The sequence below is a fragment of the Puntigrus tetrazona genome, chromosome 16 (genome assembly GCF_018831695.1).
Source record: "Puntigrus tetrazona isolate hp1 chromosome 16, ASM1883169v1, whole genome shotgun sequence".
Classification (NCBI taxonomy): Eukaryota; Metazoa; Chordata; class Actinopteri; order Cypriniformes; family Cyprinidae; genus Puntigrus; species Puntigrus tetrazona.
This window is the reverse complement of record NC_056714.1, coordinates 10153275-10174112: the sequence shown is the minus strand read 5'-3', so window position 1 is coordinate 10174112 and position 20838 is coordinate 10153275. Positions and strand designations below refer to the sequence as shown.

The window sequence follows — 20838 nt, the reverse complement described above, 5'->3', positions numbered from 1 at the left end:
TTTCTGTCACATGATGACGTTTGGTTTCTTGCCACTGTTGGGTCTAAATTAAAGATAATTAACATTCAGTAATGTCATTAATTTGATGACACTGACACTATCAGATGAGAACAAAACTTAAACTGATCCAAATAATGATACTTCTGTCTTAAAGCTGCTTATTGCTGAATTGAACTTCATAATTAATGAACTTCACACAATTACTGAACTGAACCAACCTTCAACTGAGTGGAACTGAATAATGATACTATTGCTTTGCTACAGCTGCCTTATAGCAGATTTTGAATTTGCCTCATTTTTGAAGTTTGCATCATTGATAATAATTGATAATCATTGATAATATTGTGAAACTGCTTTGAAATCTCGATTGTATGAAGTACTGTAAAAAGTGTGATGATTTGGGTGCACCTAAACAGCTGTTGAATAATTCTGCTCAAATGGCATATAGCTTATATGATTACCTTTAAAGGTTACCTTTAAATGATTAGCAGTTCATAGAAAACTTCATGATCATAAGTGTAGTCCATTTTTCTTTTCTATTTTTTTGTTGCTAAAAAAACATTATATTCTTTCTCCAATAATTATGGAAAATATCGCTGGAATTCCTCATCATGCCTGTCACATTGTCTAAAATCTTGTAACCTAAATTTTTAATGATGTGTAAACCATTGTTCTAATTCTTTTGGGGGATGAAACTAACTCTCATTTCAAGGAGTTTAAGTGAGTTAAATTGTTATGTAGCTAATTAAAGTTAGTTGTAACCAAAGCAAATACTCCAACATGAAGGAGCAAATTTGTACATAAATCTTGTTCATAAGCAGAACGGATGCAAGATGTTTGGCAAGCGTGTGCGCAGGGGGTCTGGGAGTTAACAGGTGGATTAGAAGCCATCAGCAAAATGTATTCCATCATAAATCTGCACACTCTGAGCATTCGCCAGGCTTCAGAGCCCCAGAGCTTCAGAACATGCATAAGAACACCAGTAAATCTTGCCTTCTAGGGAACACAAAGTGAAAAGCTGCAGTGGAGTGAAGTGAATTAGCCTGGCAACGCCCTCTTGTGTTGTTTAGACCATTAGTTTAAAAGCTTACTTTGCCAAAGTCGACTGACTCTTCTTTTCCCAGAAACTTAGGGAGTAGACGCAATATCTGCAAGCTTGATGGCTATGCCTATAAAATGGGAACCATTGTGAATAGCCACTCGTGGCAATATGCTCAAGCAGGATTGAGACTGATCCCACTCTCAGGTATTCTTCTGTTTAAAATTTGATAAATGTGATTTGTTGAAGTAGAGACTAAAGTATGTGAGTTGATTTTTCAGTAAAATCATCCAATGAGGCCATTTTTCACACTTATATATTGATTATAGTTATCTGTACGAAAGTGCATCATTTCACCATTTTCGTATGCCAGACACGTTGTCTGTGGGCCATTAAAGTTTATCACTAGGTGTATCATATAGTATTGCAAACTTGGTTGGTCCTTTCTTTATATACGTATGCAGCTTAGTCATTGGTATGTATTTATTTATTAAGCTATTTCTTTTTTTTTTGTATCATGCATAGATGTGGTATTGTGGTATTGTGGTCGATGTTTTGGTCTTTTAGTGTAAATAATTCTGAAGTTTTGTTTACGTGAAAAGCCAAGCTGTTATATTTTAAGTATGTTTAAGTAGCTGCCTTTATTGGCCAGATCTCTCTGTATTAATACACATTCAATAAATAATAAAAGAAAAACATGATATATATATATATATATATATATATATATATATATATATATATATATATATATATATATATATATATTCAAAATATTAAACTTTTAAAAATTTTAAACTTTTCAAACAGATTTCCATTTACCAGTCATTGGATTTGAAGGCATTGGGTAGTTGTTTATTGTAAAACCACAGAGACATAAGATGACATTATTTTAGGTGTCTAACTCGGGATTAATGAGATAGAGCTGTTATGTTACAAAAGTAAACGTGATTTTGGTTTATTTGCGAACCCATGTGGAGCTCTCTTGTAGTTTCTCCAATATTTTGAGTTTGACTCAGACTGACTTGGACATATTAACATTATTTCACACCGCTCCAATTGATTTCCATTCAGTCAACAAATGTGAATCAGAATACTCTGCGGTCTGTGTGACTTGTTTCTGCAGCAAGTCTGGCTTTCCATGTTGATCAGATATCAATTTATTCCAGCCTCCCAGTGGCTGCCCAGCTCTGGAAAATGAAGACCATTTGTCATAAGGATGGCAGTATGAAATGAATTCATGTCTGGGGAATTTTTCCTCATATCTAAGGGACATGTGATTGTGCAACCCTGTCTCAACACGCCTGGTGCTCCCCCGTTGAGACTCTATGAGCCATTGTAGGCTCTCACTGGTTGTAAAACAACAAGCAATCAAGACTTGCGAACAAGGTCCATAAAAGCAAGGATGGGAATGGTTCGGTAAAGGTTGCCAATGGAGAGGCAGGGGAGAGGGGGAGAAATGCAGCCTGTAAACGTGAGAATGGGCCAAGGGATCCATAACTCATGAGAGGTGGGGACTGTATTGGGAGGCGCTGATGTGTGAGAGAAATGAGCTGGCGTTAGCTCAGACACCCTCACAGCCATCTCTTACAACTACGGAAAATCCAAAATATAAATGTGCAGTATAATTAATTGTTGGCAGACAACTCATTTGGCTCGCATTATGGCAGCTTGAACTCTACGCTGAATTGCTGATATAGATTGGGCAGTCTTTATAGTGTGTGACTAGAACATTGTGGTCACATCTAGAATGAAAAATGGTTTGGTTTCTCTTTCGTTGGATGACGGTAAATACAGTATTTTTGATGGTGTGGTCAGACCACTAGTAAATCAAGATTTAGGCGAATTGAAAAAAAGTTGAATGTGGATTCTCTTATTGGATAGTGAAATTTGTTGATACTAATAACTAGAATTGGAAGTATTTGATAGAATTGATAGCGTGCCTGCGTGCAAATCCTTAACAGTAGACTGATGAGAAGATTCATAACTGCATTTACATGTAATATGACAACTATGTTACATTTGGGAAGTTAACGTTATAAAAGAGGAAATGCTTCATTAGACCAAAATCCAACATATGCTGGATCAACATGGCCTTGTTTGATTTGTAACGCAGTTGCCTGGTTTGCACAAGTAAACAATGGCTTTGGTAAGCAATTCCATAGAGATAAATTATAGGTTTATAGGGCTAAAATGTGTGTGGTAGCTGAAATTAGTTTTAACTTAGTGGTTAAGAGTAACAATGCCAAGGCTTATACTTTGAATATACTTTGAAAAATAAACATAAATGAATGACTGATATATTGACTGATATTTTAAAGGGTTACCCCACCCCAAAATGAAAATTGTGTCACGTTCCAAACCCGAAAAAACTATGTTCATCTTCAGAAGATATTTTAACTGACAATTGGAAGGCTAGTGATTGTAATCAACATTGTCGCTGTCAAAAAGACGTTGTCAGTATAATCCATCTGCCATCTGTGCTTCGATCAGCATTTTATGAATTGATGTATGCAAAGAATATAAAAAATAATGACTTTATCCAATAATTTGTCCCATCTGTGTCTCTCTGCATCACCTTAGCACCATTTTGGAGAGTATGGATGCAAACTGCTCTTCTTTGTCAGCCGCGACACACTTATACACTGTTTTCATTCAAATCAAAGCATAAATGCACAGAAAACAATGAATATTTGTGGATGTTACAGTGATACAGAGCGACATCTAGTTGAATACAATACTTGTTTTTCTTTTTTTGCACACAAAAGGTACTCTCGTCACTTTGTAAAATTTAGATTAAACTGATGGCAGATGGACTATTTTTGATGATGTCTTTTATACTTTTCTGGGCCTTGACAGTGTTCATTATTTGGCAGTTAGTGGGATAGTGAAACGCCTACCGGATTTCATCCAAAATATCTTTAATTGTGTTACAAAGACGATGGGTCTAGAACAACATGGCTGTAAGTGATTAATGACAACATTTTCATTTTGTGCTGGAGTAACCCTTTAAACAAACTGCACCAGCTGATGAGCCCCATTTTCTGAAAGTAGTCTACTGATCTTGAAACCGAATCTTTACCTCCACTTGCTGCCTGCTAGTACGTCTCACCTCATTCCATCAGGTATGTCTCTGACTTGACTTGATTGATGTCGACTGACAGAATGAGATGTGAACTGGGCCTGGTGCACAGAGGCACAGAGGCATGGCCTGCCCGCTGGCCTGCTTAATCACAATCCCCAAAGCTAAGAAAGTGGCACATCCTTACCTCTGAGGCTGGCCTATATTTAGACAGGAGCCAAAAAAAGGAAATGTAGCCTAGCACCAGCCAACATACACACAGACATACACGCAGCCAAAAGTTTCCATCCGTATATGATTAGAGTGGAGGCCCATATTGCTTGCCTTGTTTTGCCAAAACCTCACAGAGCATGAGAAGTCTCTCACATAGAAGCCATCTGACTGTGCTGGTCAGTTTCAGTTAATATACACTGCTAAATCATTTTGTTTTCATTTTGGCTTAAATTGGCCGAATCATTTGAATCATCAGTTTCAAATCAGTTTTGTAAATTGAGCTGCTGTATTTGAATCAGGGAAACAGAATATGGTTGGTGCGTTTAAGAATTTATTTTGCTACATTAAATTACAGTGGATTGTGTAGGTTGCCTAAACTAGAAAGCATAACTAGGCGAATGCTTGGGCCAGTCTTACTGCCCAAATTAGTTATCACCAAAAAAATGGACTAATGAGTTAGAGCCTTTATTTATTGCCACATAAATGCAAGCTAGTACAGTTTGTTCTTGCCAATAACTGCATCTTCACAGATTACCATAAATGGCATAGAATTGTTTTTTTCTTGCTGTCACGACCTGTCAAACCATTTAAAGCTATTGTGGGATTTACCAGTCAAATAACAAAGAACTGCTGGGCTGCATTTGCATGCACTGCTTGTATAAGTGTCATTGATTCTTGTCAAGTTCACACACTTGTCCAGCACTGGGATCTATGATTGGGAATTCCACCTGTGAACTGATTATTAATAGCATGTTTTATTTTGGGCATGTCTGAGTATATATTCTGAGTATATGGATATATTCTGACCTAGTCAAAATGTTTGGCTATTGCGTAGAAAAGCTGACTTCTGAGCATCATAAACACCTTTTGCTCTACTTAGAAGAGTGGTGTGACACTTCCCTGCATGTAGCTCCAGTATTATTTCCTTTGTTGAGCTGTGCAGTAATGCTTAAATTCAGCTGTCATTAGTAATGCATGATTGGACCCCAGGGTTGATTGACAAGTTGTATTTCATGCTTGGCAGACCAGTTAATTTAGGAACCACTGGTAAAGCTCATTATTATTTTTACTCAGTTATGTATGAAACAAACACCTCCCCAGACCTTCAGAGGACAGTCAGGTGTTTTTGGACACATCGGACACTGTCATTAAATCAGCTTGCCTGCTGAGTGATATGACGTAATCCCATGGTTCTATTGTTGGAGGATATTTGGACAGTGGGAAAGGCTTAACTTTCCTTGAGCCACACAAGCTTTTCTGCAGAATTAGATTTATATTTTGTTCAGATCATGTGGCCTTTAAGCTGTGAACACTGGCGGAAACTAAATATTATGATGTGCTCAGCTTGTGGTCTCTCCTATTACTGATTAGCAATTTCTGTAACATCCATGCGAATACTATAAATAATGAATGCTGATTCTGCAAGAGCAAGGGTAATTTCTTTTTGCAGGAGGTTTTTAGTGCCCTACCATTTGTAAGGAAAATATTACATACATATGTATCAACACAAAGAAACTATAAGAAAAAAAGAGATCAACAAGGCCTCTTGTAAAATCTCTTTGCTTGTTTGGGCAAAAGCACCATGAAGTGGTAGCTTATTATATTAGGTTGATTTATTGTATTGTTGATTGTTAAACTGGTTGTAGTGAAGTTTTACAAAAATTGTAGAAAAAGTGAGTAAATTATAAACAAGTTCTCATTTTGGTTTGTTGAATGGTTCTTGACTGAAATGATAAGTAAATCTTCTTAAGTTAAGTTAATGAATAAAGTAAACAATTATATACCCTTTTTAATTTTACTCAATGTTTTATGTTAGGGTTAGATTAGGCATAGGGTTATGTTAGGTTAAGGTTGGGGTTAGAGGTTAAGGTTAGGGTTAGTGTTAGGTTAGAGTTAGTTACGGTTAGGTTAAGGGTTAGATTAAGGTTAGGGTTAGAGGTTAGGGTTAGGTTAGGGTTAATCAAAAAAACAAAAATCATCCCATGCATTTTTTTCAGTTAATGCAACAAAAATGCATAACTGTAGTTATGTTGAAATTTGGTGGTAATATAGTGTTCCGAAATAGTGTTGCATAATTAACATTTTCAAACACCCTGATACTGGAGCTCACAAAAACAACATTTTCAAAAAGCTATTTTAGGTTAGGATTAAGGTAAGATTAGAGTTAGGGTTAGGTTAGGTTAGGTTAGGTTAGGTTAGGTTAGGTTAGGTTAGGTTACGGTTAAGGTTAGTGTTAGGGTTAGAGTTAGGGTTAGGGTTAGGTTAAGTTTGATTAGGTTTATTGTTAAGGTTTGTTTATAGGGTTAGTGTTAGGGTTAGAGGTTAAGGTTAGGGTTAGGCTTAGGGTTTGTACAGCTATGTTCAATAAATTAAGCAATGAACAGCACGGGGTAAGGTTAAAGTTAGGGTTAGGGGTAGGGTTAGGTTAGGTTAGGTTAGGTTAGGTTAGGGTTAGAGTCATGGTTAGGGTTAGTTAGGGTTAGGGATACGATTAAGGTCAGTTAGGATTAGGGTTAAGGTTAGTTCTGATGAGGGTTATAGATTAGAGTTGGGGTTAGAGGTTATGGCTAGTGTTAGGGTTTGTACAACTATTTTCCATAAATAAAATTTTCTAGTAAATGTAAAAAATAATTGAACAATAAATATTTAAAAATCTTAGCTTTTTCTCAAAATACATATACGTATATTTCTTATATTTATTGTCTGAATACTTTCTCATATGCAAAGCATTCTGGGAATCAAAACAACAAAAATCATCCCATTCATTTTTTTTTGTTAGTGCTTATGCTATGTTAGTGCATAAGTATATTTTTACATAAGTGGACTGAACAACATGCTGCAATTTGGTGGCAATGTAATGTTCCTAAATTGTGTTGCATAATTAACATATTTCAACACCCTAATACCAGTACACACAAAAACAACAGTTTCAAAAAGCTATTTTTAGGTTAGGGTTAGGGTTAGGGTTAGGGTTAGAGTTAGAGTTTGGGTTAAGGTTAGTTTAGGTTAGGGTTAATTAGTGTTAGGGTTAGTGTTAGGTTAGGATTAGAGTTAGGGTTAGGGTTGGGTTAGAAATTAGGGTTGCAGTTAGAGATTACGATTAGTGTTAGGGTTAGGCTTAGGTTTAGGGTTAGAGTTAGTGCTAGGGTTAGAGTTGGGGTTAGGGGTAGAGTTAGGGTTGCAGTTAGAGTTAGGGTTAGGGTTAGTGTTAGGGTTAGGGTTAGGGTTAGTTCCGGTTAGGGTTAGGGTTAGGGTTAGAGATTAAGGTTGCAGTTAGAGGTCATGTTTAGTTTAAGGGTTTGTACGACTATTTTCAATAAATTAAGCAATGAACATCAGAGTTTTTATTTTAAAATCCTAACCACAGTAAATGTACAAAATAAATGAACAATAAATATGTAAATTTTTGTATTTATTTTCTCAATACTTGTTGCGAATAAAAACAACAAAAATCATCCCATTCCATTTTTTCAGTCAATGCAAGAAAAATGGTTAGTACATAATTATATTTTTACATAAGTGGACTGAACTAAATGCTGCAATTTGGTGGCAATATAATGTTCCTAAATTGTATTATATAATTTACACCCTGATACCAGTACACACAAAAACAACAGTTTCAAAAAGCAATTTGTAGGTTAGGGTAAGGTTAGAGTTATAGTTAGGGTTAAGGTTAGTTAGGGTTAGGGTTAGGGTTAGGCTTAGGGTTAGTTTAGGGTTAGGGTTAGTGTTATTGTTATTGTTAGGGTTAGGGTTAATTAAATTAAGCAATGAACACCAGAGCTCTTATTTAAAAATTTAATTAATTTTTTGTAGGTTATATGAGAGTTAGGTTAGGTTAGGTTTGGGTTAGGGTTAGTTAGGGTTAGTGTTAGGTTTAAGGGTTGGTTCAGGTTAGGGTTAAGGTTAGGGTAAGAGATTAGGGTTAGAGTTTGCACGACTATGTCCAATAAATTAAGCAATGCACACCATAGTTCTTATTTAAACATCCTAACCACAATCTCTTTTACAGTAAATGTACCAAATAAATGAACAATAAACATTAAAAGGTCTTTGCTTTTACTCAAAAGTACATAAATTATCTTTTATATTTTACTTTGTATTTTTTTCTCAATACAGCCTTATATCCTAAGCATGCTCGGAATCAAAATACCAAAAATCATCCCATGCGTTTTTTTCAGTTAATGCAACAGAAGTGGTTAATGCATAGCTATTAAAAAGGCCCACAAACAGTGTAAAGGTTATGCGAATATTGGATTGTGATGAGGTCATTGATGGAGGGGGGAATAAAACACACACACATACAGCACGCCCCATGAAGTCCCTGGATACTACTATTGCACATGCCCCAGTCATTATATCTCCCTGCAGACAGCCATAACCTTACGCCAGGAAGTGGTGGCCAATTTAGCCTAGTGACATAATGTGTTATGATGGGCAATCAAGCCTGACTTCTGCTGACTCCCTCATAAAGCTAATGAAATCAATAGCAGTGTGGAAATGTGCACTGCACATTTCTGCCCTTCAGTAAGACTGGTTATTCAGAATAATCATTTCATATACAGTCTATGTATTTGTCTCTATATAAACAAACAGTAATTTAAAAAGTGTAATTTGGAAACCTGAATTGGGAACAGGCTTAGTAATGATGACTTTCCATATTGGGATATGACAGTGAGCTTCATAAAAAAATAAAGAAATAAATTCAGACGAGCACTGCATATGCTTGGCCTTTAAAGCTGCATAGCAATATGTTGACCCAGATACTGTGCTTATATTTGCCAGACTTTATTCTTGTTTACTTCTTTTTTGCTTCAAGAAGAGCACAATCGTTATAATAGTCTTGTTAGCTTTCTATATATAGCATGCGTGGTAAAAAAGAAATAAATAAATAAATGAAGTTGCAAATAAAACAAAAATAGTTGGAGTATGCATATATAGTTTTTTTCTGTATTTTTTCAAGTTAGTAATATAATGTTTTACTAGCTTGTTTCCTATGTATAATTAAATCTGAAATTTGTTTGCTTTTTCAGTGTCAAAATAGCTAATCAGTCTATCATGATTTTATTTATTTATATTTTTAATAAGATCTCATTGTGTGGTTTATGGCTGTACGATTCTTGCTGAAATGTGAATCACGATTCACTTAAGTACAAAAAAAAAGTATATTCAGTATAGTAAAGCTGCAGCCTGTGACTTTTTTTTGTTACAAATGATCCAAAAACAGTATTTGAGAAAATACATAACCAGCCAGTGTTCAAAACTGTTGCATTACTTTAGCTCGATTCGCAGTTAGCTTTCTAATTTGAGTGGACGGGTTGGTTTTCGCGGGAAATTCAAGCATGGCTCTGCGTCATTACGTCATTACGTCATAGCCAAGCAATATTGATGTTGTTACTTTACGAATAAAGTATAACAGTAATAATAATCTGCAGGGTTTTGATGCAATGTGAGCTAATCGATTTTTAGATTAAATCACCATCAGTAGAGCGATTTATGATAATGCTTTTTTCCTCAGTCAGAACAAAGCACGTCAGATTTGTTCAGATGACAATATCCGATAGAAATTCTTATTTGGGTCTTGTATTCCAAGACGTAGTTAGTAAAGGATTTCCACCATTACGGTGAGTGACAGTTACACATTCATCCGCATTGGAGCGGCGCTGCAGTATAACCCATGCATAGTATAAAATTTCGCAAGAAAATGCAATACCAGGTTTTCAAATATAGATGGCAACAGAGAGGCAAAACTGCAGCTTTACGTTCTGGTGTAATAAATAGTCCTTAGAAGTGAAATTTAAAAGCTTTAAACATAAGTTGTCGAACTGTTGAGAACTTTAACAATAATAAATACAAATAACTAAATAGAACATGTGCTTTTTGCTCCAGTTGGCACAGAATACAAAATTCTGTAACTTAGAGATTAAGGCCAAAGTGTACCTCGGCCGCCCGCATCCACACACTGTCCACATATGTCATTTTTATCACCCCGTCCGTGTGCAGGCAATTATTTGATGGTGAATGTTGAGACGACGCGAGTAGGTGGTACCGCACATGTGTTGATTTTGTTCGTCCTCACTGATCTGCTTAAAAGCTGTGCGGACTCGGCAGTGCTGAGACTGAACGCAATGCAGAAAGTGACGTATACACAGGCATACACGTCACTTGAGTGACGAGGGAGAGGAGAAAAGTGATTGAGATTTATGATGAATTGTGCAGTGTGGTTTACACTTATAGGCTACTCTATTGTCAAATGCACCATTGTATTGAGTGTGCTGGGTTTGATGTGGTAATGGTATATCCCTGTGGGTTTAAAGGGAAAAAAAAACACAGTCGCTGCTATATTAACCTACTATTAACATTCACATTATTATTCACCGATCCAGCCCTGTCTTTGTGAAACCCAACCTCCACTCTCAATAACAAAAAAAGCCATTTTACAGTGAATAACACCTATTTAGGTTGACGTAGCCTATTTATTTATTCATTTTTGTTTTATATTAAGTGTATACTATATGCTTGGAGCATTTATGCTACTTTTTCATTATATAATTGTAGATAAAGGACACGTCAATGAGTATTTTGAGATTATTTGTTTGTGTATAAACCAGTAAAAGTGCCAGAAGTTGACATTATCCTTGTGTCAGTCGCAGAATACTGTAATGTCAGTGCCATCAAATCACGATTAATCGCAAATATAAAGTATATTTTTGCATTTTTCCTATATATACATGCATTTGTTTGTATCGGAACCACTTTATATTAAGTGTCCCTAATACCTGCGCGCTTATGTAGGAACTAGATGTGTACATAGTAAGCAACACACATGTAACAATCTCAGAATAGTATGTGTAAGTATAAATGTGTAACAGGACATTTGTAACACTTGTAACAACAGTATGCATGAGTTGTTACATGTGTGTAGTTACACAAGCATTACATCTGTAGCTATATGTACCGAGCACAAAATCAGCATACTTCAATTCTATAAGAAAGAGCAGAACACAATACTTTTTTTCTGAGCACATAATTCCGATTGACCTTCATGTGCTCGCTGGGTACTGACATTTTGATCTTTTTTATAACCCAGTTATTTCTAAGAAGGGTAATATGTTTGAAATTTTTACTGGCGAATTGGTTTAATGCAAGATTTGACACTATTTGTATAGAGGGAGATTGGTGTCAATGAGTGCACATTAGCATGTTATATGCATTGGCGAAGCTGTTGATGAATTAAGATCTTGCCATCTGTTGAGTAGGCGGGGGAGAGAGAGAAGGAGGATCAGGGAGGAGAGGGTAGAACGGGCATGTATCTCTGACTCGGGAGGCCTTGACATACAGAACTAAATATGTTATTAACTGCACACCATATAATCAAACACATTTTAAACACATTGAAGTAAATCAAAAAAATGTGAATGGAATAAATCTCATGCATGTTTTACCTATCACCCTGCCATAATTCCAGTGTGCTGTTTCATAAATGTAGGCTAATCAAGCTATGAATAAATGATATCATGTGTTACTTTTTCTGTTTACAAGCTGCCGTGAATGTGTTTGTCATCATGTGCTTCGGAGACTGACTAGCTTTTTGAATCCTTCCAGGGTTCCACAGAAATGAAGACATGAAGGCTGTTGAAGTTCTTCCCATCCTTAAAGAAAAGGTGGCATTTTTATCAGGTAGGCCTATATATTTTCTATGCGTTCTGTTTACTAATCTGATTTTTCTAATACATTTGGCACTGATGGTTGGCTTTTTGATGAATTGCTCTTTTGTAAATTGCTTTAGATAAAAGTGAGCAGAAATGGGCAATAAAGTGTCAAAACAACAGTAGAAGATATTGTAATAAGAAAAAAAAAAAAAAAAAAAAAAAAAAAAAAAAAAAAATATATATATATATATATATATATATATATATATATATATATATATATATATATATATATTGTATTTTTATTATATATTTTTCTGAAGTATAATCATTTAAAAATCCAAAAAAATGCATCTTTGGTTCATCAACAGTATATAGGTGAACCAATGGTAATTCATCACCAAATCAGAATATTCGAATTATTTATGTTACACTGAAGACTGGAGTAATGGCTGCAGAAAATTCGACTTTGCTATCAGAGAAATAAATTATATATAAAAAAATTTAAATAATAATATTAATAATAAATGTATTTTACATTGTAAACATATATTATATATCGAATTTTTAGATCAAATTAATGCAACCCAGGTGAGCCTAATAGGCTTTTTTATGATATTTCAATTTCTTGCTGACCCCCAAATTTATAAACCTTGGTTCCACGTCCAAAAACCATCCCCATCGTAGTTAAGAAAGGACTGGGAAAAGAAGCTGTTGCTTCCCGCTTCGTTCTAAGCCATTTATTTAGAAGTGTTCACTCCTTATCCAAAGGCCTGGATTTCTATGAATATTAACGAGAGAACACTTATTTGCAGTGACAGTCATTAACACTCTCAGATACGTGAGCTCAAAGGCAGAGCAGCATCGCTGGGGAAATGTGTTTAGCTGGCTGCTGACCCAGATAGCTTACGAACATCTTAATCTTTGGCAGGCCAACTTGCTTATCATCAGCTCAGCTTGTCTAAGTAGAGATATAACTCATTTCCAATTTTGCCCTTCTTCCACCTCTGCACTTCAAAGAAAGTGTAATGGAAGTTGGTTTGCAATAACGATATGAAGCGACCGTATTACCCTAGCAATGATATGAGACATCGTATTCTGTATTAGACAAAAACTTAAGCTAGTCAAACACAACTTGGCATGGTTGGCTGTGATAAGTAGGCCATGGTGTTCTAAAGCATCACTATATACAGTAGGTAGGCTAGTTGGAGTTTCTTAAGATTAGCCATTGCCCTATTTTACTAATGCTTGAGTGGCACAGATGTTGTTGTTCCAGACAAATATATAGTGTGTTGATTTGGCCTGCAGGTGGAAGAGATCGTCGTGGAGGGCCAGTCCTTACCTTTCCAGCCAGGAGCAACCATGACAGAATACGACAGGAGGACCTAAGACGACTTATTGCGTACCTTGCAGGCATTCCCAGGTATGCAGTATGTGTGTGTGTGTGTCTTTGTCTGTGTGAACAATATTATGCAACTAAATTAGTTTTCGTGATGGATCAGGTTCAGGCGGTTGAAACACTGAGGGATTGATCCCATGACAGCACAGGTGTGGAAGTCAGCCAGCTGCTTGAATTGTACAGTTCCAGTTCACTGATCACTGTGTTCATCCTAGCTGCTCAAGGAAATATAGACCAGCGGTTGATCTATTTTTGGCTGTTTAGTTTAAAATTAGCCGCTGAATAAAGGGCTTGCATTGTTTTTTTTTTATTATTTAATTTTTTATTTGATTTTATTTATCTAAAAAATAAATAAATATAATAAAAAAGTGTTTTTTATAATAAATTCAAAGTTAACAATATATGTATTTTCCCTAGTAAAAAAAAATACTACATTTATAATACATTTATTTCATACTAAGTGTAGTTTAAACCTAGTAACATATTGACTGACATCGCTCTAGACTTACTGATAAAAAAATTATAGTTAAACTTTACTCGGAAAACTATTTGTGGACAATGCAGATTTCTTAAATGTCACTATTATTGAGGATTGCGGGATCTTTGAATAATACTGTCTTTAAATGCAAGTTATTTAAAGCGTACCTAAAGTTTAGTTTCACTTTAGCACCATCAAATATTTTTTTACATTGTACTTCAGCACTACTTCAGTATAATTAAAGTGCACTAAGTTCAGATTTAGCAGACTTCAAGTATACTAGTTCAGTACACCAAATACTAGCATAAAACTATACTTAGCATAAAACAAAAGCATTCCAAATACATCTTAGAATATTCATTTTGTATATTTACATATTTATTACTATTATTATATGATCATTTTTTAATACCATTATGTATAATGTATAATAATTACAATAGATTATGTTCTGAAAATTATGTTTATTAAAGACTAAAAAAGTACCATAGTTTTGCCAAAAATATTATGCAGTAAAGCTGCACTTGATGTTATATAGGAATTCAAATTCATTGGAATATAATAGAGACTGCGTTGCTCAACTGTATTATGCTGGGGCAGTCTGCTGGAGTGTTTATAGACTGCTACTATATGTTTGGGTGGTTGTAGGGCTACAAGAGAAGGATAGCGTTGGTAGGTGGCTTTTCTGAGTTGTTATGGTGTTTTAGAGGGTTTAGAGGGTTAGGCCTTTGAAGGATTACTCCACCTTAAAATTTAAATTTTGTCATTAATCACACCCCCATGGTGTTCCAAACCCAAACAGGCTTTTTTTCATCTTCGTAGCACAATTTACGATATTTTGGAGAAAAAACTGGAGGCTTTTGTCTGTGCGTAATGAACACTGACTGTCAAGACATTTACACTCCATCTCCCATCAGTGGTTTAATCTGCATTTTATGAAGTGAGAAGTAGACTTTTTGTACTCAAAGTAAACAAAAATAATGATTTGTGTACAAAAAGCTTCATAGCTTTGTAGCTTAATAACATTATGGTTGAACGACTGATTGAAGATAAACTATTCTCATACTTTTCTGATGAATGATGAAATTATTAAATTTTAATTTTGAGTTGGGGTAACCCTTTAAGGCAGGTCATTATACTCGGCAGCCATCTTTGAAACCCCTCTTTCTCTCAGTTGCTGGTTGGGTGTTCTGGGTTTTTGCTATAGCGATGAATGGACGAATGGGTGTTCTGGCGGGTTACTAACATAATTCTAATAAAATGAAAACCTCTGCTCGAGAATGCATTTTCACAATCAAGTTTTCATTTTGTTTAATTTACAGTCATTTCTTTTTTAGTAATGCATGTGGCTAAGTTCCCCATCTTACACACACTCAGACTAGCTTAAAAACTGCATGCACTTTTTAGCAATACACCAAAGAATCGCCGTGAACATCATTTGCATTTTCTTCAGGAAACTTTCAAATCTAGTTTATGTGTTCTTGTCGAGTTTTGTTTTTAAGCTCACAGGTTTCTGGTTTGTTTAGACATCACATGGCCAATTTGTCTTTTCCCCGCTGTGTCCTTCTGTAGTTAGCATTGATTTGACTCAGTGAAACTCATCCAGCCCCACGTGAATTTCTGCTTTCGGCCAGAGGGTTCCAGCTCTGCGCCGTTCAAAACTTTATGTAGGTTATCATCTGCCGCAGGGTGCTCCCAAACTTTCTGTTGTCCGCGATCACTCTGTTTGAGCCAAACTGAAAAATACAAAAAAAAATTAAACTTCATTTTCTCGACAGCTGTAAACACATTCTTCACTCCTGCACGGAATAATATCGCGGTTTGAAAATAAATAATGCGCTTTTGACCCTTTGCTCGGAAACACAGATATTACAGTATGTTGGAGACCCAGATGTGGCCCCTGGTTAGGAAAACAAGTGGTTTAGTGAGTAAGTGTATAGACGCTTACGGCTGTTGGTTTTGGTGTCTGGTGTGTATCAGATGGCCAGGGGTGTAGATATGTTGTTTGGCCTAAAACTGCAGATTTTAGGCCGCACCGGTTGTCCTCTTTCACGCTTTCATGCATTTCTCTCTTCTGTTTCTTCACTCTTAACAGGATTTCGCATTATTTCACACTTTAAAGACATTTTTCTGACTCATTCCAAGCCACATGGTGTCAAGCACCACGTAAAATAATTATAACACATCCATCAATCCTTGAAATCATACCCAACATGTGTGTGTATTAATATGAGGCAAGGCACTGCGCAAGGAAAAATGTTTAAACACACCCTTTATTGCAAGTATACACACAATACTTTTAGTTTGTTAATATTGACTAAATACTTGGTTCTGATTGGCTGGAAGGTGTGCATTTAAATATTTGAATGCACAGGTAGTTCCACTGTGCAGCCTTCATTTAACTTGAGATCTTGAACATTTGGGAGCAACTTGTCAATGCTGTTTTTTTATTTGTGATCCTGGGGTGTGTGTATCGGTTAAATGTTTAAATGTTTTTCTCAAATACACATTGGGCACCCTTTTATTCAATACTTTTTGAAACCTCCATTTGCAGGTTTGGCAGAAAAAATTTGTCCTATAATGTTTGATGAGGTTAGAGAACACCTGACCAGAGACCATTCCTTCATCCAGAATCACTGTAGACCCTAGATTCCCAGCTCCATGTTGGTGCTTCTTTTTGACCTCAATCATTTTCTACAGGGTTCAGGTCAGAAAACTGGAATGGCCATAGCAGAAGCTTGGTTTTGTGCTCAGTGACCCATTTTTGTGTTGTTTTTTAGGTTTGTGTTTGGATTATTTTACGGTTGGAAGATCCAAACACGGCCCATTATAAGATTTTTAACAGAGCCAATAACTATCTATCAATAACTAAATATCTGTTATATTTGATAAAATCCATGAAACCATGTGTTTAAACAGGATGTCCAGGACCTCCAGCAGAAATATAGGACCACAATAGTACAGCGGTGTATTTCATTGTATACATTTTTATCCCTGTGTTAATATCCCAGTGTTTGCTGCAAAAAATCTCTTTTTTAGTTTTGTTTGGCCATAGAAGCTGGTCCCATTTGAAGTTCCAATTGTGTCTGATAACTGAATATGCTGGAGTTTTTTTTTTTTTTGGATGAGCGAGGAGAATGTTTTTTCTTTAAATCCTAGCAAACAACACGTGGTGATGTACGTGCTGTTTGACAGTTGTTTTTAAGGTTTTCTGCAATCCTCCAGCTGTGGTCATTGGGGAGTCTTCTGCCACTCAAACTCTCTTCCTCACCATACATTAGGACGATATAAACACACATCCTCTTCCATACAGTTTCCTAACATGTCTTATGTTGATTGGAAGTTCTTAATTATTTAATGCACATCAGAAATATAATCTTTTAAATGTAATTTTCTCATTGTGATGTATGATTAAGGGAATTTGGGCTTTATTTTCCTATTTATATTTCTGTGAAACAGCACGCCATGGATGGATAATGTCATGTTCATAATCACCCTGGAGAGCTCAAAATTGTGAATATAAATAAATTTCAGAGATTTTTACTAAGAATTTCTAGGGATGCCAATAACTGCCCAATGTGTATTTGAGAAAAAAAAACATTTATTTCATAATGATATTGGCTCAGATTCATTTTCAAAGCCTTCTTTGATCACATTTACCAAATGAGCGCCACTGTAAAATCGCTCTTCAGTGCTAATCATCTTATTTATTTATTTGGTATGATTTTATGTTGTTGAAATTAAAATGGTATTCATAATTTCTTTTTCTTGGTTTTACTTGTATCGATTTTGATGCATATTCTTATGTTCACTGAGACTGCATTTATTTGTTTAAAATACAGTAAAATAGTAACAGTGAAATATTACAATTTAAAATAGTTATTTTAATCATTCTAATATGCTGATTTGGTGTTAAGGAAACATTGTTGTTGTTAATGTTGAAAACAATTGTTGCTTAATATTTCTGGGTTTTTGTTTGAACAACAGCATATATTTCTATTATAAATATTCTGGTTAAACATTTTCAGTATTTTTGGGACAACTTTTTAATGCATCATTGCTTAATGTCCTAAGACTCTTCAAACCCCAGACTTTTGAACAGTAGTGTGCATATAAATCATTGTGTTATCCTTGCTCTTGTTTTCTTTCTCACTCATCTCATCATGTGCTCTCTCTCTCTCTCTCTCTCTCTCTCTCTGTGTGTGTGTGTCTCTCAGAGAGGGAGGTCAGAATGATTTAGAGTTGTCCATTGCTCATTCCTGCTTAAGAGTCAGACTAGAGGAGTGCAGCTGTGGATATGAAAACATTCTTGAGTCAACATGCTGTTTTCCAAGCTGAAGAGCTCTCTAGTTAGCTTTTTTTTCTGTACGATTTGATTTCTTTATCTTTTACATGCTAAATTTGGGTAAGTGTTTTTTTCGTGCATTGTCCCTTCGCGTCGTACGTAATGTGCAAAAATGTTTTTCAGTTCGTAGAGATGTCTGAAAGCAGCAGCTCCTCTCCTTTTCGCATCTCCCTAATGATGTGGTGCAGGGTGCGGAAGAGCTGATGATGAGTTTTTATTTGTTTGTGTAGCGAGGAGGTGAGCAGACATGGCTTCACGGTCATCGTGGATATGCGAGGATCCAAATGGGACTCTATCAAACCTCTGCTGAAGATCCTGCAAGAATCGTTTCCTTCCTGCATCCACGTCGCTCTCATCATCAAGCCTGACAACTTTTGGCAGAAACAGAGGACAAATTTTGGCAGTTCCAAGTTTGAATTTGAGGTAAGGACTTTGTGCATCGTACATATTCTTTCAGGGAAATAAATTGAAGAGAAAACTATATAAAACTATATCTATATATGTTTCACTAGAATATTCCACATTGGTGGTGAAAGTAGAGCTGTCTAAATTACTTCTGACCTATTTCATTAGAGCTGAGAGGAAGACACATGCAGTAATGTTATATTTAATTTGAAGGCCTAATCTCCCAAAGGAGGTATCTTAAATTAATACATCTAGTGCGGCACAACATTCAGAACTACTATTACTGTACATTGCAATATATGTGTAACTGAGTTATACTAAGTGTTTATAACTGCATTGCAAATGTTATTTGAAGTTGAAATACTGCGTGGAACGTACTTTCTAATTGCAATATTGATGCAATGCAGACCAGTCTTGGAGTTCTGGTCTCTATCCACCTCCGAGTCTCAAGTGTCCGCTGTCCCCTCATGCGTCTACTGTTGTCTCTAATAACATGACCTGAGCTGCAATCTCTGGAATGTTTTTTCTGGCTCCTTTAAGTAAAGTGTTCAATGTAACTGATCCAATAGGCTTTGTATTCACCATCCAATCAGTGTTTAATTGAATTGTTGTTTAAAATAACAATTTCGGCTTCTTGGAAACCTCCCACAGAGTCGAAGACAAAAGTGTATTGCTTAACAAGGCAGATTAGATTTATAGTGCTTTTCACAGTTTCAAAGCAGCTTTAAAAATCGTGATGTTAATATTTATGATATCTTAATATTTCAATGTAGATCAGAGCCATGCAGTGACAGTTTACATTTTACGCCAATACAAGCATTCGAGCCTTTGAAATTGTCCGATAAAATATATGTGATTATTTTTTATGTGTATTTCTAAACAAAATTTAAAATAAAGTTCTAATTTCAAGTGTTAGTGAATATTAGGGGTGTGACAAACACAGTGGCTTGGTATGCACAAAGTATGCATTTATTGTTTTAATTTCATGGAAAGATGGTTTGTAAGATTTATTAAAACATTTTTTATTAAAAGTATAAAACTGTGTCCAATTAAGTTTCGCTAGCACACGAACCAAAAGACCTGTTACACCCCTAGTGTTTTTAATAAAATAATAAAGTTTTAATTAAATCTAACCACTCAAGTCATATATATATATATATATGTGTGTGTGTGTGTGTCCATTTAATGCATATATAGATATGTAGAGTGTTCCATGGGGTTCTATTTCCTTTAGGATGAAGTTAAACTAAATGAAAAATGTTCAATAGATAAGATATAAAAATCAGAATGTGAACCTAAGTGTCCTACTTTCATCCTTTCAGACCATCATGGTGTCCCTTGAGGGTTTGACCAAAGTGGTTGATCCTTCCCAGCTGACTCCAGACTTCGATGGCAGTCTGGATTATGACCACGAGGAGTGGATCGAAGTTCGATTGGCCTTTGAAGACTTCACAAGCAATGCAGCTCGCATCCTTTCCCGTTTGGAGGAACTCCAGGACTTGGTGTCCCAGCGGGAGCTGCCGTCAGACCTGGACGGGTCTCGGCGCGCCCTAGAGGAACACGCTTCCTTGAAGAAAAAGGTTACTAAAGCTCCTGTGGAGGAGTTAGACGCTGAGGGTCAACTCCTGCTTCAGCGAATCCAGTGTGGGGAAAAAGGCCGAGGAGATATCCAAGGATTAGCTCCAAAAGTCCAGGCGCTTCTGGATAAACTTCACGCCACTCGCCAGCATCTGCACCAATCCTGGCACATGCGCAAAGTTAAACTGGATCAGTGCTTCCAGCTGAGACTCTTTCAGCAGGATGCAGAGAAGGTGTGAACATGAATTATATAAGAAAACTGAATAGTTTTACATATAATACACGGTTGAGACCATAACATAATAGATCACACTTTAGTATAGGGACCTGTTCTCACTATTAACTAGTTGCTTATTAGCATGACTCTTATTAACATAATAGCTGTGTATTGGTAATTATAAAACTCATATTCTACATTACTAATCACATCCAATACCTAAACTTAACAACTAGCTTGCTAACTATTAATAATCAGCAAAGACTTTATTGTTTGTTAATAGTGAGAATTGGATGAGTGTGACCATATAATGAAAAAGATACTATTTGCAAGGATTTATGCAAATTGTAAAATTTTCTAAAAGTTCTGTACTTTAAGTTCCTAACAAAAATACACTCCACCAATACAGTGATAGAGTAATCATATTACA

The 20838-nt window shown here is 35.7% G+C and overlaps 1 protein-coding gene across 1 annotated transcript in view; it reads left to right on the top strand.

The window, feature by feature from the left end:
* The window catches only part of triob (trio Rho guanine nucleotide exchange factor b), a 94732-nt gene that overhangs the window by 20182 nt on the left and 53712 nt on the right, over positions 1–20838 (top strand). The window contains 4 exon segments of the mRNA XM_043261624.1: positions 11940–12014; positions 13295–13409; positions 18439–18631; positions 19936–20424. Coding sequence (XP_043117559.1) covers positions 11940–12014; positions 13295–13409; positions 18439–18631; positions 19936–20424 — 872 coding nt within the window.